The following is a 21,844-nucleotide window of genomic DNA, read 5'->3' as shown; positions in this document are numbered from 1 at the left end:
CTTATAAATCTGCATCCACATTAGTAGGTAATGTAGTTCAATAGGCATAGATTTTCAGGTCAAATCAATTAGTGCTGAGGACCCAACATTCCCATTATTCATGTTTCAAGAAGCTTTGACTCACACTAAACCTGGTCTGGGTCTGAATCCTGAGTCCATACAGCTGAAGCAACCTGAGGTGTGAGACAATCTTCTGGCGCAGGTTCATCAGAAAGAAATTCAGTTCATGTACTCTAGAGACACAATGTGGAACAAGGCATTTCAACAGGGGACAGCCAGGAGATTTTCTGCAAAACCATGCTCTGGATCTGAACTCAAACACTAATATGGTAATATAACACATTTCCACAAAACACTCCAAATTTGTTTTTTGTTCTGCAGCTTCAAAATTCTAGTATTTTCCTTATTTTTCACTTTTTTTCAGCTCATGTATGTAATTACCCAATAAGTGTTTCTTGGAGTCATTCACAGATGTACAGCATAGGCAAAAGATATTACTGTTCTGATTTTCTGTGCCCTTTCATTTGCTTCTTGCATTTATAAAGGGTAGCAGGCCATCATGAAATTATGAAATCTACCTGGGAGAAATTCTTGGTCATTTGAGCATTATGTGTTTCTTGCATCTGAGATTAATTCAGTAGAATATGGGCAATCTCATTCTTCTCTTAACCTAGTACAGTTACAGTATGCTTTGAAAGAGAGTAAGTTATATGGGGCTTTGTATACTAATTCTTGGGAAGTGGATGTGATAATTTTCTTTCTCTGTGGTTAGCTCTTATACTTTCAAGTTTTATATTATTTTTTAGAACTTTTCAAAAACTGTTTTCTTTGCCTTATCAGGAATCATTCTTCTTTGTTATTAGAATCTTACAGCACCAATAATGAAATAACATTGCTCATTTTGTAAACCATAAACTACTCAAAATTTGCTATGAAGCCTGCTATTTTTAATCTTCTCCACAGTAGCAAAAGTAAGACTATAAAAAGTAATGGCTAATGTTTGCATATACGGTCATTAAAAGAATGTATGAAATTTTTTTCTTTAAAGGTAAAGACTGAAGTCTGTGTCTTATTGCAGTCAGCAGTGATGATCCACCTTTTCTTCTATAAAAAAAATGAATACACTTGATAACTAAAAATCATCACCCACAATTGTAGATTTCCAGGAATAATTCAGTTTATTAATGCTTTTTTAATTAGCTGAACTGCGTAATGTTGTTATTAAAACCTCTGAAAGCAGGATTCTCAATACTGCACAAATGAAAGCAATCCAGTAGCTCATTTGGATTCTTCTCATTCTGTCTGCAGCAGATCTATAAATAGAACAGGCTACACACAGAAATTTATTATTGCAGCTGATAGCAATTTTCTTTTGTAAAGGTGTCTGGAAGCATTATTCATGAGATTCATTCTGGTAGACTCTCAAGCTGAGATCCTCACTCCCCAGCTCTGCGGGTGGTCAGTTTAGGAACACACTAATCAACTGCTATGAGCAAGGACTGTCACAAGACTTACTTATTTCCCTCTTTTAAAAAATACAGGAGGTCTTTCAGCTCCAGATTATTTTCTTTAACCTGATTGCATGGATATTATAAACAGATAATGAATTTTTAGAAATCACATGTATTTGAAATTTTATCAGTGCTCATACTAATGATTATGCTATTATTGGAAAACCACAATGAGTGTGATTTGATACAACATGCGCCATGTCTTCTGCATTTATACCCATGGGTACATGTGACCTTTTCAAGTAAAAGGCAGATATGTTTCTGTTCAATACTGAGGATGTACATGAATACTGAGCAACCACATGAGTTGACCTATCTAGCTGTCATCTACTTTTAGACATAATATAAGGGAAAAATCAAATAAGACCTTTTGTGAAATTATATTTATAATAAGTCATAGATGGAAATGTCTTGCACTCTTTTGTTTTCCTATCTACTTTGGTTTTCCTACTGTATCTGTCATTGTGAGATCTTTGAGTACTATAAAAAAAAATTGGTACGACCAGAATATATACATTTCTAAACGTCAGTTTTGTCAACCCTCAGCCCTGGTTACAACTTACTTTTATCCTTGCCTATTCTAATATTCTTTCTATGACTGAAAACATAAGTTATATGATAGCAGAGATACACCTGTTTATTCTGTTTCAGGTTCAGTATAATCACTACTGGAAGTGTTCATATTTCAGGATTTTCTGCATCCTACTGTATACATACAAACTGTATGTAGTACCTGAATATAAAAATTATGTCTCCATTTGCAAAATAAACTAGTAACTTTCATTTTTTTTGTTCTCACATACTTTCAATTTTTTAGGCATAACAGAAGACCTGTAATTCTGTAGCAGTTATTTTGGCTATGCTATGAAAGAAGTAGCACAAACAACTAGTGAGACATTAGAAAAGTCACATATCTCATCAGCAAAAGAAAGAAAAATCACAAATTAAAATTAAACCCAAAAAAACCTGTCATCTCAAGTCCTAATAAGGCATTCTGTCATGTCTGATGCCAGGAACACTAGTAAAAGCAGAGATCTATTACAACCAAAAGTCAGATGTCAAAGATTTTCTCTAAGTGTAAATCCTATTCTGCTTGTTTTAAATGCAGTTTGGTACTTACACTTTTTTGTTTGTTTTAATTTAAATTTGTCAGTGATGAAGAAAATTGGTATTGTGAATGCCCTAAGCTCTACACTGGAAAACTCTGCCAGTTTGCAACTTGTGATGAAAATCCATGTGGAAACGGTGCTACATGTTTTCCAAAGTCCAGGAGAGATGCTGTTTGCTTGTGTCCATATGGAAGGTCTGGCATCCTCTGCAGTGATGGTAAGAAACATTTTCTTCATGCATTGGTCATAATTTCTATCATTCATAGAAGCTGTGGTAAGAAACATGTCAAAGGTTTTGAAGGTAAAACACTGAAAGTCACCACCTCCCCACCTAAAAACACAGCCCAGAATCCAATCAGACACAAAGAATGGCTATGCTGATCACCCTTCCCATGTGTTGTTTCATTAAAGTTTCAGCCAGAGAAAGGTAGACAGAGGGATCAAAGAAGCTGAGAGATTACTCAGAGAAGCTGGGAAATACTAGGTAGCATTTGATGTTGCAGTAAATCACCTGGAGAAAAACTGAGAGATTCAAGTGAGAGATCTTTTGGAGAAATTGCTTTCTCCCGTAGTTTGATTTTTCATCTGCTTACAGAAGCATTACTTTGTACATTTTGCATATTTAAAGTAGTGTAAAAATAATACTTTCTGGATTATAAAAATACCACCATATACCATAATTTGATTAATTTTTCAGGTCAATTAGAAGAACAATTTAAAATTTACTAAGTGCTTTGCTGTGAAGCAGGAGACAGGATGAAGTGAAAATAATAAAGCAAAGGAAATAGGTCACTTTGATTAACATTGTCAAAGGAAGGACTTTTATTCCTTGAGCATTGATTTTAATAATTGTTCTAGGTCAGGAATTCCTGTGTGTGAATATCCAAGGTATTCTCTCCCCTAACAGTGAATGCAGCAAGAAGTAATCATTGAAAAACCTACATATAAAAAATAATCACTGGTTCCAAGCTCATTTAGTGGTGCACATGAAGTGCCTTTTCAAATAAATATTAAACAACGATCAGGTTGGTTTTTGTCATATCATATACATATTTCAGTCTTATTTAAAATTTTTATTTCCAAAATTTTCAGTAGATTAACATTTATGTTTTATCTGTTTTCACCTAACCATGATACTTGATAGCAAATAGAAGTGAGTATATGAAACATGTATGATAATTTCTTGGTAACCCTTCCTAATTTACAGTAGCAATACACTGGGACATCATTTGCTGCATCTCTAGTCATCCAAGCTGCATTTCTTTGTTCCGTCTCAATTCCACTGCATCCTCTTTAAAATGATGCTCCAAGATGATTCAAGGTGCTATATTCAAGGTGTGATAGTGCCACTGCTTTATACAGTGGTATCTGACATCTTTCTGTCTTACTCTCTGCCCTTACTTAACCCATTTCTGTTTTCTTTCTATTTCCCATTCTGTTTTCTTTTATGAGTACACTGACATATACATGAAAGTGCTTATTAAAATTTCTAACACCTCTTCTTTTGAAAGCTGATGGTGAGGTCACAGCCCACTGTCCCGTATTTAAGGCTAGGACTGTTTCTGTAATCCACCCCAATTTACATTTGTCAGCACTGAGTATCATCTAATGTTTTTTCCCTGTAGCTGTTCATTGAGGCTCTTATGCAGATCTTTGTATTTAATTGTCTCTAAATTGAGAGCCTACATAAAATTGAGAGCCTAAATTGAGAGAAAGTACAGAAATTCATTAGTTTGATTGGGCTACAAAACTGGAGTCTTTGGAAGCACAGAAAGAATTAATTTTAATGAGTGGAAAGGGAAAACTGTCTGGATCATCACTATAATCAAGCAAAACGAGAAAGAACACAGCTTTGCAGGACATAAATCTAAGGCAATCAGCTGACAACATAAGAAACTATTATTGGAATATGAAAAATTATTTTATTGAACTGTATCTTAACAATTTATAAGGAATGGAAATGACAGAAGTCTTAAAATTAGTTGCAAGAGGCCTCTTTATCACATTTTCTAAAACTAAGAAGGAAGAAAGAGAGCCATAATGCAGTGGAGGCTGGATGTATCCTTATGGATAGTCCCAGCAGCATCAAAGCTATACTTTTGGGAGATATTTGAATATAATCATAGATTGTCTAATTAAAATGATAGAACAATTTAAATTACTTTAGAAGCAGAAGGCAAACTTAATTGTTTACTATGACAAAATGTGTGTCCCAGATAATAAAATTAATAGAAATAAATGGTTCATAAAAAATTAAGGCAAGAAGCACAGATTTTAATTGAATTATCTTTGGTTTAAGATACCCAATAATATTGTCTCTACTATTCAGATTAACAGCCTAATGCTTGCTACTTTGTGTCTGAAACATTGAACAAAAGTTTTTTATCAAAATGTTTATCAAATAATAGTTGGTCTTCATCAACACAGAACAAGTGAGATGTCATAGTGATTATTTGATAAAATGTATATAACTAATGTACCAAATAGAATTGCAATTTCATGCCAGCTTGGCTGCTCCTACCAATAGAGATTATTTTCAAGAGACAAAGTAAGGATAAATAAAGATGTGGGCAGAGTCATAAATGAGCCTACAGATACAGAGCTCCAATTGCTATCTGTTAACTACTGGAAGTCATGCTAAGAGCAGCAGCAATATATGTAAGGAAAAGTTATAATAAAACTATCGTCACTATTAAATTAAAAAAAAAGAAAGAAACAGGAAAAAATTGAAGAAAAACCAAATTGCTTGACATGACAAGTTAAAAATACATCATTTAATGTGGAATGCATAACATTCAAAAAGTGAAGAAAATTATTGGACTATTGTAAATATGACAAATGAGGCAAAAATATAAGGATAGATTGTAACTTCTATTAGACAAACTTATATAAACATGGGAAAAAAGACAAGGTCTAGGACTAACAAGAGCTTTTTTTACATTTCTGAATCTGATGGAGCATACTGCAGTCTAAGCAGGCTGGTAACAATGGCTCTGAGTTTATTTGTTGTGCTATGCTTGTTTCAGACATCAATAAAAGCTTCCAAAAGCATGCCCATTTTTCCAAATATACATAACAAGATGCATTATCTTTCACTACACATTTTTCTTGCTTTTATCATTAGATGACCATGTTATTTTGACTGCAAGTTGACCATTATACATTGAAATGTCTCTCAAGAACCTACATAGCTATGGCATAATGGGCCAAGGGGAGGGAGGATGATAATATAAAACAGAAGAGAGTACGGACCACGTTGATCAGGTAGAGGACATGGCCAGACAATCCTTCTGAGCTATTTACATGTGCCTGGCCTTTTTTGTCTCTGTACTCTTGTTCCTCCCCAAATCACATAATTTTCTCTTTTAGACCCCATAAATCCTGTGCTATTCCAAATGCTCTTCACCCACATCTCATAATGTGACCCATACCCAATGGTAGTTACACCCCTCTGTCCAAAAGGTGATCCACTGTTGACTCATCATGGGGTGTGTCACACCTTGACACTAGGGCTGAAGGTATCCTGACAGCCCTGAGAGGAATCTGAACAAGGCGTTCCTTCCTCTGAATCCTTATTTTGGGTCCTGTCTGCTGTTGTGCTCTGTGCTCCTCTGGGATTATGGAGATAGAGCTGTGATGGGCTGGTGGCTCCTGGGATAGAGGTGGGACTTGACGATTTGCAGAGTTAAATTCTTCTGTGATTTCCAACTTGGCTGGGGGGTTGGGGTGGAGGGAAGGAGAGGAGAACACCATTGATACCCAACACTTTGGAAAAGAGACTATGAGACTGTAGAGCTTATGTCTACATGGGCAGATTGACTAATTCCCCCAAGTGACTTTGCTTCTTTAAGCTGCAGATAAAGGGATCTTTATCATTTAAATTGAGTCTAGTTATTGAGCTCTGGCTTTTCAGTAGTTTTGTGTGAAAGCAGCCAGCATTCAAACCCTTAGTCTGATAAATTTCCTTTCACGTTTAAATTAGCAAAATGTTGCTTGCATTTTGTTTTTTGCAGATTATAAATCTCCTTCAGTGTTTAGTATCACAGAGTTGATTAGAGTTGTTAAATTGCTACCATCTCTGTAATCAGCCTTTTTTTTTTTCTTTTTTTGTTTACACTTCTATCTAAGCACAGAATGGAGGCATTTCCTGGTTCGTACAGGAGATTGATACAGTCTGTAAAATATAAGATCAGTATGCTTGAAATATCTGAGTACAAGAAATTTTGATATATAAGATGCAGAATTTTTAATAGTAAATATCAGTGTATCATTGTACTGCGGGATGGTAATGGCCTCCTAAATGCAGATGAAGCAGGAATGGTTCATTCACCAGGACTAGAAATGTACACCTGGTGTTGTTGGTAATAATATGTTGCACAAGAAATTGGGCTCTTCTGGGAAGATCTTGGTCATAACATGAGGCCTTTTGTTGAGCCAAGAATCAAGAGCAAGCACTTTGTAAGTACAAATGCAGATTTAAAGGGAGAAGGATTTTGAAGGCTTGTGCATTGCTAAAATGTGTAATTGTGTCATTTGCAGTGTTTTAGACCAAACTTCAGTGGTTTAGTTTCACATACATTCACATATGAGACAGCATGAAGCAGAGTCCTAACTGTGACACTGTATTTAGCAAACACACCCTGGAAAGGGTCATTCACAGCAATCTGTAAGGTTCTTCCTTGAAACATTTCTGAGCAACACTTATGGTAATGTTTCACAGCCCCAAGAATTCCAGCAGGTTTTTTGTGGGTTGTATTCCCCCATGTATAAAATTAATTTCAAAGTGTTAAAGTGGGAATATCACTTGCTTCAAGTTCTGTAGAGTGAAAATCAGCCTGAAAGCAAATTGTTTCTGTGCAGCTATGTTTGGCACTCAGTGTCACCTTCAGAGTTGTTTAGGTCTGCAGACTGAGTTGTGCAGTTCGGTGGCAGCAGATGCCCAAAGGGAATTTCGTCAGCTAAAAAATCAGCAGAGTTGCTCTTCTTACTGTTTAAGAGAATTTATTTTCGGGGTTATTTTATTTTCACTGGGCCTTAATTTCTCCATGCCTCCAATGTGACGAATGTCATAAAAATTGTAAAAAACACATATAGGCACACTCATACACTATTAATGTCACTGCTCTACTAGCAGTTTTTTCAGAATCATAGTTTCATCTCTGAGCAATGAAGTCACTTTTATTATTTCAAATTTCAGTTCCCAAAGTAAAACTGATGGCGCCATGGTTACTGATGCCACAAGACAGATAAAAGGAATCCGTAAATCCTGGAGGTGGGGAGGGAAAGTCATACACCTGAATGACCCATGAAGCAGATCACTAACCCTTGATACAACAGTCTTCCAGACATCAGGAGTATTTTACTACCACCTTGAACCCTCAGCTGGCACTGCACCACCCTGCAGCTCTAGCACCCCATATCTTTTCCTCCTTGGACTTCCCAGAGTTTCCAGTGAACAAAGTGGGTTTGCGTGGCAAGGTTACCCTGCAGCCCATGGTAAAGACCATGGTGAGGCAGCTGTACCCCTCCATGGAGGCCCACAGTGGAGAAGATATCCACCTGCAGGCCATGGAGGATCCCAGGCTGTGACCCCATGGGAAGCCTGTGCTGTAGCAGGGTCTGGCAAGACCTGTGGACCCATGAAGAGAAGAGCCCACACTGGAGCAGTTTGATGGTAGGACTTGTGACCCTGTGGAAAACCCATGCTATGAAGAACTGCAGCCCATGGAAAGGACTGATGCTGGAAAAGTTCATGGAGGACTGTGTCCCATGGGAGGGACCCCATACTGGAATGGAGGAAGAGTATGAATAGTTCTTTCACAGAAGAGGAGAGAATGGCAGAGGCCTCATCCACAACCCCCATGCCCCATCAAGCCTGTGCCAGTTGTGGAGGAGGAGGCAGAGAATTCAGAAGTGAAGTTGAGCTCAAGAAGAAAGGGAGGGAGGGAACAAATATTTTAAGAACTGGTTTTATTTCTCATTACCCTACTCTCATTTAATTGACATTTTTTCCTCAAGTCAAGCCTGTTTTGTCCATGACAGTAACTGGCTGTCATGGGATGAGAGCAGACAAGCCCTACCTTAGCCTCAGAATTCAGCAGAAGCTTAAATTTAAGGAATTATTCTGGCCCACAAATTCGAATGATGGCAAAACAGATCTATTTATAAAAATGAATTGTTTATTAAATAGACAAGAGATAAGAGATGAAAGATCTTAATCAGAATTACTTACTACACAGTATAAAACTAAACAACTACTAGTGGATTGCAGCATAACATAAAACAGTGCACTATATCAAGGGATATAGCTATATTAAAGCTAGGAAAATAAATAGTATTCATTTGGAGTCGAATGTAATTTACCACTGAAATGACAATAATGTGCACAGATTCCTTCCCTTAATTCCTGAGAAGTATCGGTGAAGCATTCCTACTCATGGGAGAAACTCCACACAGTTCCAGGAAAATGTACAGGTTTCTGCTTTGTGAAAGCTTGGAGTGACTTATATAGCTGTAAATTAAGATGTCTGACAGTCAGAAATCTGGCTTCTCTTCCCAGATCTCACTTCAACAGTAAGATGTTTATTGGCAGCTGGGAGATGCCAGACTAGCCTTAACTCCATGGTGCCAAAATAACTCACTACAAGACAGCTTGTCCTGCTCGAGTTACCTGGCGGGTTAAGTGACAACAGATAAGTTTAGAGAGCATTGGGGGCGAGGGGCAGGATGCCCTGCTACACTGGTGAGTGATCTTTCTCTGTCCTTATCTCAAGTCATGTAATCTCATTTTCTCTGTCAGTCTGAGGAGGGGAGTGACTTAGCTGCTTTGGTGGGCATATGGTGTCCAGCCAGGGTCAATCCACCACAGCTTGGAAGACTGTAAAATACACTTAGTAGTAATTTCAACTCTTTTTTCAATATTGTCTTTGAAAATAATTTGTCTTTGCAACAGCCCTGTGTATCACTTAGGGAAGACTGCCTTGAGAGCTGCACAAATGAAAGGATTTTGAGGTTGCAGCTGAACATGAGCCAGCGTGCACCCAGGTGGCCAAGAAGGCCAATGGCATCCTGGCCTGTATCAGCAATAGTGTGGCCAGCAGGCCCAGGGCTGTGATTGCCCTCCTGTACTTGGCCTAGTGAGCCCACACCTCAAACACTGTGTTCAGTACTGGGCCTCTCACCAAAGAAGACATTGAGGGTCAGGGGGCATGTCCAAAGAAGGACAGTGAAGCTACTGAAGGGTCTGGGAAACAGGTCCTATGAGGGGCAGCTGAGGGAACTGTGTATATTTAGTCTGGAGAAGACTCATGGAGAACCTCATTGCTCTGCAGCTACCTGAAAGGAGGCTGTAGTGAGGTGGGAGTCAGTCTCTTCTGCCATGTCTCAAGGGGCAGGACAAGAGGAAATGGGCATAAATTGCACTCTGGGAGATTCAGATTAGATATTACCAAAACAATATAATTGAAAGAATTGTTAGGCATTGGAATATGCTGACCAGGAAGGTGGTGGAGTCACCATCTCTGGAAGTATTTGAGAGGCATCTGTATGTGATACTTGGGGATATGGTGATTATTGTGGTGCCAGGTTTTTGGCTCAACTGGATGATTGTGAAGACCTCTTCAAACCTCGACGATTCTGTAATTCTGTAATTCTGTGGTTCTATGCAATATGAGCAGATCTTTAGGAGAACTCTATACTATTCATCCCACACTGTATATGGCTGCTGATCTTGGAGCCAGATACTGAGCTGGTAACTGTTCACAGTTAGTCAGTGGTAATATAAAAAAAAGTGTATAATCTGATGGCAGTTCTGTACCCTGAAGTCTTTATCTCTTTCTACCCCTTTAATGTGTCTTGGTTTTTACAATGTACTTTAAAGCTGTGGTCTGAGATGTATTGTTAGTCAATGCTGAAGGAACATTAATTTTAACTTGTAACAGAAAATTCAAAGATAACCAAACCTTTATTTTCGTTTTTCTTTGTCACTATTCTCTTCACTTTGCTAAATTTTTTTTTCAAAGTATAGTTGATTTTTTCTAACTCCCATTTTTTGAGCTTAGCTCTGATGAGATATACAATATTAGGGAAGTAAGTAGTCAACCATATTGATACATTTATATAATGGGATAATTTGTCATTTTTTTGTGAGTCAATGGGACATACCATGCATTATTACTTGCTCAATACTGGGAATGCAGAAAAGCAGAATGATGAACGACATAGAACTGACAGAGAGACAGAGGACAAGATCAAGGACAAAAAGTTGATAAAAGACTTCAGTACTATGTCAGAGCAATGTGTATTTTAGTCACAGTGTTAATTTGGAGGGTGCAAGCAAGGCTCATAATCAAAGTCGTTGCGACACATCTCTGTTCTTTACCACTTCAGACTGTGTACTGCAAGAGCAAGAGTAGAAATCGGTTTGGATGATGTCCAGACTGAAAAAGAAAACTAACCCAATGAAGATAGCTGTGCCCTCTGCTAATTCAACCACTTCAAACATTTTATAAATACTGTTTAGAAGGACTGTGTTCCAAGGAAAACATCATGCAATTTTCTGCAGTTTAGGCTCCATAGCTTTATAATGAAAAGGTAGAGAATAAAAAGCAAGGTGAAGCTGTTTTGTTTCACACGGTTTTGCCAATCACTGTATTTTTCATACTGGGTTATTACTTTTTCTTTCAATTTTTAAGTTAAAAATATGTACGAATATGGTAAACTAATCTGCATTAAAATCAAATTAATGAAGGTCATTGCATGAAACGAATCTCAAACACTGATGCACATTTACTGATGACCTTTCACTTTTTTATGCGATTGGATAAAGATCTCTTGACAAACAATACTTGGTGTAGAGAAGAAACATGATTAAAAACGTGATATAAAATCTATAAGTGGCTGTTCAGATAAAATAAGTAATAGCTGTCAAGTTGCGGCAGGCAGGACATGGAAGAAGGGAACGCCCACCCGAGGGGGAACAGGGGGAGGGGTGGCAACCCGATGCCTGGAGTCGGCGGTGCCCACACCCACAGGGAAGCAGGAGGGGGTGGGGTCAAAGGTGGGGATACAGGGAACAAAGGGGACAAAGGGATTATGGGAAGAAGAAACCTCTCCATGTGGCCGCCCTCCATCTTGGGAAGACAGAGGCCCTAGCCACGTGGCTGCGGCTTCCTCAGGGGGACAAAGAAAGGGATTCAGGGGAGCAGAGCAGCACGGGGTAGCGCCAGAACTAGGATTTCTAACTGGGAAAAAGGGATTGGAAAAGGGGTTTGGGATTAGTTCCTCAGCAGAGTAGCTAATTCCACCAAGGCGGGGGTGCTGGGATGGCTCGGGGGAGCCAGGAGCATGGTCCACGTCTGTGGAGGTGCCCTGCGCCTCAGAGCGGTGGAGTACTCCCCTCTGCCTACCCGGTTTAGGGGAAAAAGGGGTAGGAGAGGATGGGGAAATGGATTCAGGGGAAACAACAGTTTTGCCCGATGGCTCTTTCCTTTCCTCGGCTGCTTCTCACGCGGACCCCGCTTTTACAACCTCCGAGATCAGCAAATGGAGCTTTGGGAAGCAATCTTTCACAGAGGGATCCCTATCGATTCCCTCTGCTAACCTGGCTCCTACTTGCTCCCAGAACTCTGTTCTGTGAGCATCTTCCGCGGTTACACGTGGAAAGGAAAAGCAGAGCCATCGTACAAACTGCTTGACTGAATTTTTGGGGTAGGGATGTTTTACTGATAAAATCCCCTTAATTTGGGTATAGAATTCCCTTTAGATAGCGTGGTCCCCATGCTATTTCTACCCACAGCCTCACCCCTGGTGCAGAAAAGGCGAAAGAAAAAAGGCAAAAAACACGAAAGACCCCGGCGGCCCGCCGCACACGCTGCGCGCTGCGTGATCCGTACCACCGGAAACACGGCAGAGCCCACCCACGTGAAGTATCAGCCAGGTACCCCCCGCGGCTAATCACTCACCAAACTGGAGTCTTCGCAAATAAAAGCTGCTACCAGGGTCTTCTTTCCCAGGAAGCGTCCGTTCTTCGGCTTTCCATAGCCGTGAATGGTTGCGCTTCCAGTCCCACGCGGGAAAACACAGCGTGTTTTCCTGTGGGTGGCGGAGACGTCACTGACTTACTTTGAGGGGGCACTTGCTCCCGTTTTCAGTCCAGCACGGAGCACTTTTCCGTCGTGGACCGCGACCCTGCGGTGGCGGCGGCGGTTTTCCGCGCGGATCGCGCTCACTCGTCTCGGCAGCGGCGCTCGCTGGTCGGCGGCGCAGCTTCGCAGCGGCGGAGCTCTCTCTGCGCGGCTCCCGGGTGCTCTGTGGTGACTCTCTGCCTGCTCCGCGGCTTTGCGCTGGCCGTGTGCCAGACATTGGGCGTCACTCGCGGCTGCTCTTTACTTTTGTCTGCCCCGATCAGCTCCCGAATGCCCGGCTTGGGCGTCTCAGCTTTTCGTCGGGGCCGGGGCTCGCCGCTGTTTCCGGGCGCTTTTGCTGTCGCGCTCCGGGGTGGGCTGTTGGCCATGCTTTGCCGTCGGCGCAAGGGAAGAAACAAAGAGGTAGGGAATTCGTCCAAATCCGTCCGCGTGGCGGCTGGATGCTTTATTGGCTGCGAGAGCTGCGATAGAAAAGCTGCAGCCGCTCTCAGCTTCGCACGGACGCAAATGGCCTCGAGCATGCCAAGGAGTGGGATGAAATAGGGAAGGGACAGGGCGGACGGGGAGCCCTCCCGCCCAATGGGTACAGACATCGTGGTGATGACGTGTACTACAGCGACCAAGGGAACACGGCAGGGGCGGACACGAGACTTTGGGGTGAGTGGGACTGTGAGAACGGGGAGACGGGCACGGAAACCACAGGAGTAGGGGAAAACCCGGGGGATGCACGAGGGTACAGAGAACTGGAAAACTAACAAAGAAAAAACCCATAATGTGAACCCAAACCTGGGATGCAACACTAGATAGATTGAGTTAGCCAGAAATATAAGCTGTTAACTCATTATTAATTAATATTTCTAAATACATTTTACTCTCCAGAGACCAGCATAGGGAGGACTATTTGCAAACATGTGCCTACCTGCATGTGCCAACCTGCTAAGGACAGGGTGGTCAATTAGATACTGCATCTGACTTCTACTAGGTGTGAGAAACTTCTTCAGTACAGTGGAGAAACCAAAATATTGTGTCACGGCTCCCATTAAAAGTGCCCATGGGACTCCTATTGCCTTAAAAAGTATTATTCCCCTTCAGGACTACATGCCTGATGGAGGTATAGCTCCATATGGTGCTCATGCAATCCTTCTCCATCTTTCTTGTAAGTCCTCTTTGGGTACTGGAAGGCTGCTAAAAGATCTCCCCAGAGCCATGTCTTCTCCAGACTGAACAACCCCAGCTCTCTCACACTCCCATGTCTTCCTAGGAAAGGTGTTTCAGCCCTGTGATGGACTTAGTGGCCTCCTCTGGACTTGTTCCAACAGGTCTGTGGCTTTCTTGCACTGGACGCTCTTTGTCAATCTTTAACCCAGCTTTATATGGAATACTGGAAGGAGCAAGTACAAAGGCAAGAAAATAACTCCCCACTTAGAATGCTCCAAGGAAACAGCTGAGACAATGGCATATCTCATCCTGGGGATAAAGAGTTATCCCTTGTTGGGAATAACTTGTCAGGAATAGATTCTTGCAGGCAAGCCAAATTATCTGACTCTGTGAAGGTACATAAGAGAATTTGTTTTTCCCATTATAAATTGAAGCAGGAAAAGAAAATAAACAAAAAGGACTCCTTTATTTTAAAATTTTCTTGTCTCTTAAATATTTTATGGTTTATTAAATAAACATAAAGACACAAACAAGAAGGAGGGGAAAAGAAAGAAAAAAAAGGAAAAATACTTTGCATCAAAGGAGATGTCTGTGTGTCATATTTTCCTGAATTAGCAAAAATACAGAATTGAGAATTCTTCAGTCATGTTCAAGTAATCTAAGGGAATATGGGTGGATTGAAACTAACATCAGATTTAAATATGGGAAAGTTTTGTTGTGTCTCCAATTCAGACCATGACTCACAAAGGTCTGAGGCTTCAGGTTGTGCTCAGTCAGACTCATTTCCGGTGTCCTCCTAATTAGGATGAAACCACTGTTTCATATGGAAATTTCCTGGCTCCCATCTAAGATCAAGAGCAAGGTATAATGTGCCACATGTGTGGAATAGTGCTCAATAAATGGGACAGTACACTCTGTACTGCTGCAAATTCCAAGTCTGTGATAGAAAAGGTTTGCCATGCCTGTGTCTGTATCTTTTCTCAGATGCAGGTACCAAGGCAATGCCTGCCACATCAGTGCCAATATGGCAGCTTTCCCAGGCTGCAAATTTAGAAACAGATTCCACACTCTAGAGGTGATGATGACATTTTCACAATTATATACTTTTTTTTTATCCCACCCTGCAAATATTTAGGCGCCTGGATGTGCTTAGGCTAATATAGATTTACTTGGAGAGTATTATAATCCTTTACTGGCGTTTCCCCATCTGGTTTGTGCATGGTGCAGATTTGTATTCTTTCCTCCCCCAGTCCCTCACACTACCTTCATTAATAAAGCTGTGTCCAGTCATGTTTGGTGTGCAGGTTGGTTGGAGGTAACTGCTTGAATCTTTTAAATCTACTCCTAGACCCAGTCTTTCAGGATTAAGCTGTCATTCCTCTTTCTCCTGTTTTTAGTGAACTAGTACAAGCATTATGTGATCTCTGAGTATCAGTTCCAGGAACTGAGCTACTGGGTGCCAGCCCCTAGGAGCCATGTGGGTACTCAGCACCAGCACTCTGTTTTCTGTACAGACATGTATATACTTGATTTTATTTGTATTTCATGTAGGTACTATTCACTGTGCTGCAAATTCATACTTTTATGATGCTTCTTTTTCTTACTTCTTCTACCTGTGAAGAATTATTATTCCATAACCTCGTCAGCACATCCTTGTACTCACTTTCACTCAAATGCCTGTCAGAGATGGCATTTCTTTTAACAAGAAAATTTTAGTTTGCATTTTCTTATGTCTGTCTGAGACTTGATTAAATATTAGTGTACTTTTACTTGTAGCAATGTTACCTAGAATCCAGGAGATGGCAGTAGTTGCCAATAATTCATTTTTTAAAATAAGCTTATGTTGAACATTTTGCCCTAACACCGAATTTATTCTTTTTTAATCCAGCTATTAATATTACTCAACCAAGTTTCAGTGGCACAGATGTCTTTGGCTATACTTCATTCCTAGCTTATTCTACAATCCCAAATATCACCTTCTACTATGAATTTCGCTTGAAATTTTGGTTGGCAAACTACCATTCATCTTTACAAGATAACCTGATTTTTTTCACTGGACAAAAGGGCCAAGGTAGGCTTTATTTGTATCACTTATCTTTACAAGCTTTCAAATTCTTATTGAACAAGTAGGATATAAATATGCACAGGTTTTTCTTGATTCTATTTAAGATATAATGTCATTAGTGGGAAAAGAATGTCTTCAAATTGTATTGTTTTGTAAAGACAGAGTAATCTATCAGGTTATATAAATGTTTCTTTTTATTAAGGAGAAATATAATTGCTTCAAGAAAGTGAAGTCAACAGTTAATCTGAGGTAGTGTATTTCTGAACAAAATAAATGGAAACCATAAAGTCAAGGTTCCAATTTTTTAGTTGTTAACATAAATTTCATTATTGATCATTGAACACTGTGTTATTTACACAAACTAGGAGACCCTCAACCCTGAGATCTCTCAATACAAATTAACCCATGCTAGTTATGAGTAAATTGAGCTAAAGTCTGTGTAGCAAGGCATTCAACTTGGTCTGATTAACACAGCTGAGAAGCAGGTTATGTAGATCTACATAGAATATTTGTACTAAGATTTTAACAATACTTAAGGTATCTCTCCACAGCACCCCTTTGTGGCAGGCTGCATGGCATCAATGTGGCACAGGTAACACTACTTGTGTTCTGTCTGCCTCAGCATTACTCTAAACAGAAGCCATAATACTAATGAAAGTTGAGAAAATTTTATGTTATTTGATGCAGACTTAAAGCAGTCATAGGTCATAGATACTTCATAAGTAGCTTATTTTTATCTTGATAATTTCTGCAATTGGAGCATGACTTAACTTTTGGGTTTGGAGCTGTCCTATGGGATTGTTGAAACCTAGGAGGGAGGTTGGATGATGTTTCTTGGGTCTAAAGCTATCACAGTAGGAAAGTGATTAAGGTGTGATAGTAGAAGTCTCTACTACTTTAGTAGATCTCTTACCATATCTGGAACATCACATGAGTTTTGTAGATACCTACAGGTACCCTACACTTATGCTGAACAGTATTGGAAAATTAATGCTTCAGAAGAATGAAGGAGGGGAGAAATTATTATTTGCTGGTTTAAGATACCGAGCTCCCAAACTGCATTATTAAAAATCAATTTTGGGGAGGCATTATGCAGTTACATATATAGCTAACAAAACAATTGCAGTATATCACATCAGTAGGATACAAGGGATACCTCATTTGCTATGTTAATACACTGGATATTTTCTTAGGTCTTCCTTTCTATTAAATTTCTTTACTTAAATTCCTATACCTTCTGAGGCTTCTTCCCCTTTCTCCCTGTGGCAGACTTGCAGGAGTCAGACTGTTAATGTATTGCAATGGAAACTAAAACTTGTTAGTGTAGAACAGCTCTGCAGTTTATCTATGATATAATTAAGTCTGCTACTTTTCATTTGCAAACATCATGTCAAATTTAGCTAGTGCAGCTCAGCTGATCAACTGCACTTTAGTGTGCCATGAGACCCTGGTACTAAGTTTATCAGGTTGATTACCCAAATTAGCCTAACACAAATTGGTATTAACCACTCTGAATGGATTTAAACCCAAAACTTAGCTCTGTTTCTATCTGTGTGAAAATCAGAATTTGCTATTTTTTTCCCAAACTTCAGCAAAAGACATGGTCAAACCTTGTTGATCCTGCTAACTGAACTACATTCACATTATTTTAATTACATCCAGGTAGAACTTTCATCATGCCACATTTTATTCCTGTGACAGTCACCACTCACTTTCAGGCAGCTTTTCCTTTCACTTGCTATTATTAATTTTTGTGGATGGATTAAATATTGTCTTTCTTTTTTGGGTAGCTGAGCAAAAATGGTGCACAGAATTGAAATTACCTAAAACCTTTCCATCTAATCATTCAGAAAACAGCATTCAAAAGACAATGTCTGCATCATTAAATTTTTATAAGAAATTCTGTTGTAATATGAACACAAAGAAATCATTAGAACGTTCTTTTCAATGACAAGAATGAATCACCACATTCAGACATGTTTCTGCAGCCTTGGGAACTGAATTTCAAACACCTGTTTGAAACATTTCCAGTTGTAGGAAATGTAACCAAACAAAAATTATACCAATTAATTCACTGTCTTTATTCAGGATGGAGAAAATATAAATATGAAATGTAGAACACCAATGGTATGAAATAATCTGATTCTTTTTCAGTTACAATAATCAAAGGAGAACACCAAAAAAATCTGCTTAAATATAAAAGATAAATTGCACTAAAATTTGCCTCAAAAAGGCCTGCCTGCAGAGTGTACACTGTATGTAGGTCTTGGAGTCATATTTGGCTGAACTGAATTTTAAAAAAAAAGTCTTAGTGGTGTCATTTTTATTAATGAGAATACTAGCATTCTGGGCTCATTATGCAGTTGCCAGGCAGAAACATGTCTCTTTATTACTTTGCATATCATTTGTGTGTGTGTGTGTGAACACTGTGGTACAGCAGTCAGGTGTTTCTGCATCCCCATGTTGAACAACGTGTAGGCACCTGCCAAGGGCAAGACTCAACAAACACAGAACAATGAGGCGATGGTAAAATGCTGTTGATAATTTGTGATTTTTCTCCTTAGTTTAAATGGTTGGGAAGACTGAGCACCCCACATTTTAACAACAAAAGCAGTTTCTTACCAAGTGAATGTCACTTATTTCACAAAGATGACGCTTTTGTTTTAACAATTTACTGAGTGTTGAAAATTAGCACTCTCAACAGGAGAAGCATGAGGGTTTTCACAGCCAGTGATCTTCCAGTAAGGAAGTACTTTTTAATACTTAATTTGCAATTTCCCCTTTCTCTATTTCATCCCATTTCTTGTAGTTAACATTCTCTTGCAGCACCCTACCTGATTCCCCTCCAATATTGTCTTTGCCTAAACCACAGGCATCAATTTCATAGCTAACCTCTTATGAGTTACTATAAAATTCTGTCCCAATACATAGCTAAAGTTAAAAGCTGCCTCCTTTATGCAGACTATTAACATTATTTTATTTTGCCCCAACCCTGACAGAGTTCAAGGCCAGGGATAAGACCTTGAGCAACTCAATCTAGTTGATAGTATCCCTGCTCATGGCAGTGGATGCTGGGATGGGATAATCTTTAGGGTCCCTTCCAACCTCTTAACAGTCTATGAGTCTGTGATTATCTTCACTATCAAGTCAATTTTGTAGAGTGCTGACACTGTTGTATGTCTTTAATGCACTTTAATTCTGAAAAAGCATTTTAAAAAAATCAACCTTTTAAATAACAGTTTGTCTTTAATGTGCTTCCCCTAGTTTTGCCAGTCAAATGACATAAGTACATTGTAGATACAGCTGAAAATAGAAATTTTAGTAAAGGTTTTTAGAAAAGAATTGTTATTTTCAGTTTGGAAGTCCTTCACTGATAAAATGCCAGTGTAACTGAAAGCAATGGGATTTAATTCAGTTATGAATAAATCATGAACAAATTATTGTAATAAAAAATGAATAGTGTTTGTGTTCTATAAAACTGAATGTAGCTGCACACTTTCTACAGAGGCAGTGGATTTATATTATTTGGAATATATATTCTTTGGATTTACTTTTCTTTTTCTATAGATTCCTATTGCATCAGAATAGTAACTCTATAGAAAAAAACACATTTCTGTATAGAAAAAGCACAGTATACTCCAGATTCATTTCCAGAATATGAGATAAGGGGAATATGTCAGTTTTGGTCATGAAGCAGCTGTGTGCAGAGCTTCAATGGGAGGACAATATAAGTGGCATTGTTTCCTGGGGAAAAGCCTACTTTATCTTTTGCAAATGAAGAAAATTTCCCATGTATTTGAGACAGGGGCATCAAAACACACATTTGAAATGAGGGCCACAGTGTGACTCTGAAGGAGCAAATAGGAAGAGACCTTCTCTGAAACAAATACAAAACAAGACAGCATTATGAAACCAGAAGAAAATATCAAATAAAATACAGTGTACAGGCATGGAATTGAGAACTGAATTGCTTGAATTCACAGGAGAGTTGTAAAAATAAATGGATGACTTTGAATTTCAGTTCAGGACATCCTAAGGAACAAGTGAGAACATTCTTCACTTTCACCATTGTTTGTATCCTAGTTCTTTTATCATAAACAAAGAAAAGTTGAGGTTGATAAAAAGAAACAAGTTGATCAGGTTTTCTTTAAACAATGGTGGTTCCTCCCTTGCCTGCATGAGAAGAGAGATTGAATGCTCTTTAAAGAGTGTAAAAATGTGTTTATTTGCATGACCAGGAATAGGTCCAGGAATTGAACTCTTACTCATGGGCTTTATGGCAGACTTAAAATCCTTCAAATGAGATTTTACACTGTAGTTACTAAAAGCACAAACAACACTTATAGTATGCTGGCCTAAATGTAAAGAAATTAAATTATTTACTGTAAACTGGAAAATCAATCAGTTCTAACCTGAAAGTTAAGAAGGCTTAAAGAATTAAAGCACTTGGCTGACCAAAGAAATTCCAACAATGAACATCCTAGAGCTGCCTTAATGAGGGGCAGATGCATCAAAGTCTCCAGGTGCTATTGAGTCAAGGGCAGCTGAAGGAGCTTGATAGAAGCTGCTAGAGCTTCTTCAGAGCTATGCATGTCCCTGTACTCCCCTTGCCCCAGAGCAGCAGGATTAAGTCAGGGCCTATTCTCACCTGCAACTTGAAATTTCCTTTTTTTTTTTTTTTTTTTTAGATTTTGGAGGAAGTTAAAAAATTATTCATGTTCCAATGGGGAAGGAACAGCAATGACTGCTGCTAAATCCCCCAGGGTTGAAGGTTGGCAGGTTTTGTGGATATCACTCACTTAACTGTAGTATGAAAAAATCTTCCATCAAAAATCCTATAAATGTTTAAAATACCTGCAGTTTCTATTTTAAGTACACAAGAATACTGAAAATAGTATTACAAGATAAACAGAGAATATTAGAAATATATAGTAAACTCATAATTTTCCTGGCTAAAGTTTTGCTAATCTGCTAATTCTCAGTGGATTTGGAGTATATTTTACACACTGGTGTTCACTAAATCCTGGAATAAGTAGTTACCATTTTTTTGTTTTTTCAGGTCTGAATGGAGATGATTTCTTGGAGTTAGGCCTCCGTAATGGGAGAGTGGTATATAGCTACAACCTAGGTTCTGGAACAGCAACAATCGTTAGCAAACCACTTGATCTGACACTCAATGTTCATGTCATCCATCTTGGCAGAAATCTCCAGAGAGGCTGGCTGAAGGTAAAAAAGAAGGATATCCTTAAGAAGGACAGCTCTTAGATGAAAGTGTTCTCTGTGCTTTTTCATATTTTACATGGAAATTTTTTTTTTTTTTGTGCTTCCCTATAAAGCTGGGAGGATTTTCTTCATTAGGAATTCCTAAACAAAGGCAAATCCCTTTGTTTTAACAAGTATTAATGTTTCATTGAAAGGTGGATGATCAGAAGAATAAAACTGTCACTTCTCCTGGGAGGCTGGTTGGACTCAATGTCTTCAGTCAGTTTTATTTAGGAGGCTATCGTGAGTATATTCCAGAACACCTACCAAAGGGACCCAGATTTAAGAATGGCTTTCAAGGTAAAGATTGCACCATTTTCAATTCCTTTTAATACACACGTCAGATTGTATATCTTTCTTTCATAGGCAACTGAAACAATCTCTATCTTGTCAGGAAACAAACTAGAATCAATTTGGCCAAATTTCCTGTGGCTTTTTCATTATTTCACTATGATAACTAAGAAGCTAAGATAACTGAAATTATGCAAAAAGAGGCTTTGCTAAATAATTTTAATATTTTCTGTTTCTGCTAAAATTGAAGTTTTCCACTTTAATTTTCGCCTTGTAATCTCTTCTTATGTATCCCTGTTCTAC

The 21,844-nt window shown here is 38.9% G+C and overlaps 1 protein-coding gene across 1 annotated transcript in view; it reads left to right on the top strand.

The window, feature by feature from the left end:
* Positions 1 to 21,844, top strand: part of EYS (eyes shut homolog) — an 809,794-nt gene that overhangs the window by 749,045 nt on the left and 38,905 nt on the right. The window contains exons 42-45 of the mRNA XM_068183727.1: positions 2,665 to 2,837; positions 15,812 to 15,994; positions 21,048 to 21,214; positions 21,406 to 21,550. Coding sequence (XP_068039828.1) covers positions 2,665 to 2,837; positions 15,812 to 15,994; positions 21,048 to 21,214; positions 21,406 to 21,550 — 668 coding nt within the window. The remainder of the gene's footprint in view (positions 1 to 2,664; positions 2,838 to 15,811; positions 15,995 to 21,047; positions 21,215 to 21,405; positions 21,551 to 21,844) is intronic.

This window comes from Anomalospiza imberbis, chromosome 3 (assembly GCF_031753505.1).
Source record: "Anomalospiza imberbis isolate Cuckoo-Finch-1a 21T00152 chromosome 3, ASM3175350v1, whole genome shotgun sequence".
Lineage (NCBI taxonomy): Eukaryota > Metazoa > Chordata > Aves > Passeriformes > Viduidae > Anomalospiza > Anomalospiza imberbis.
This window is presented reverse-complemented; position numbering and strand designations above follow the sequence as displayed.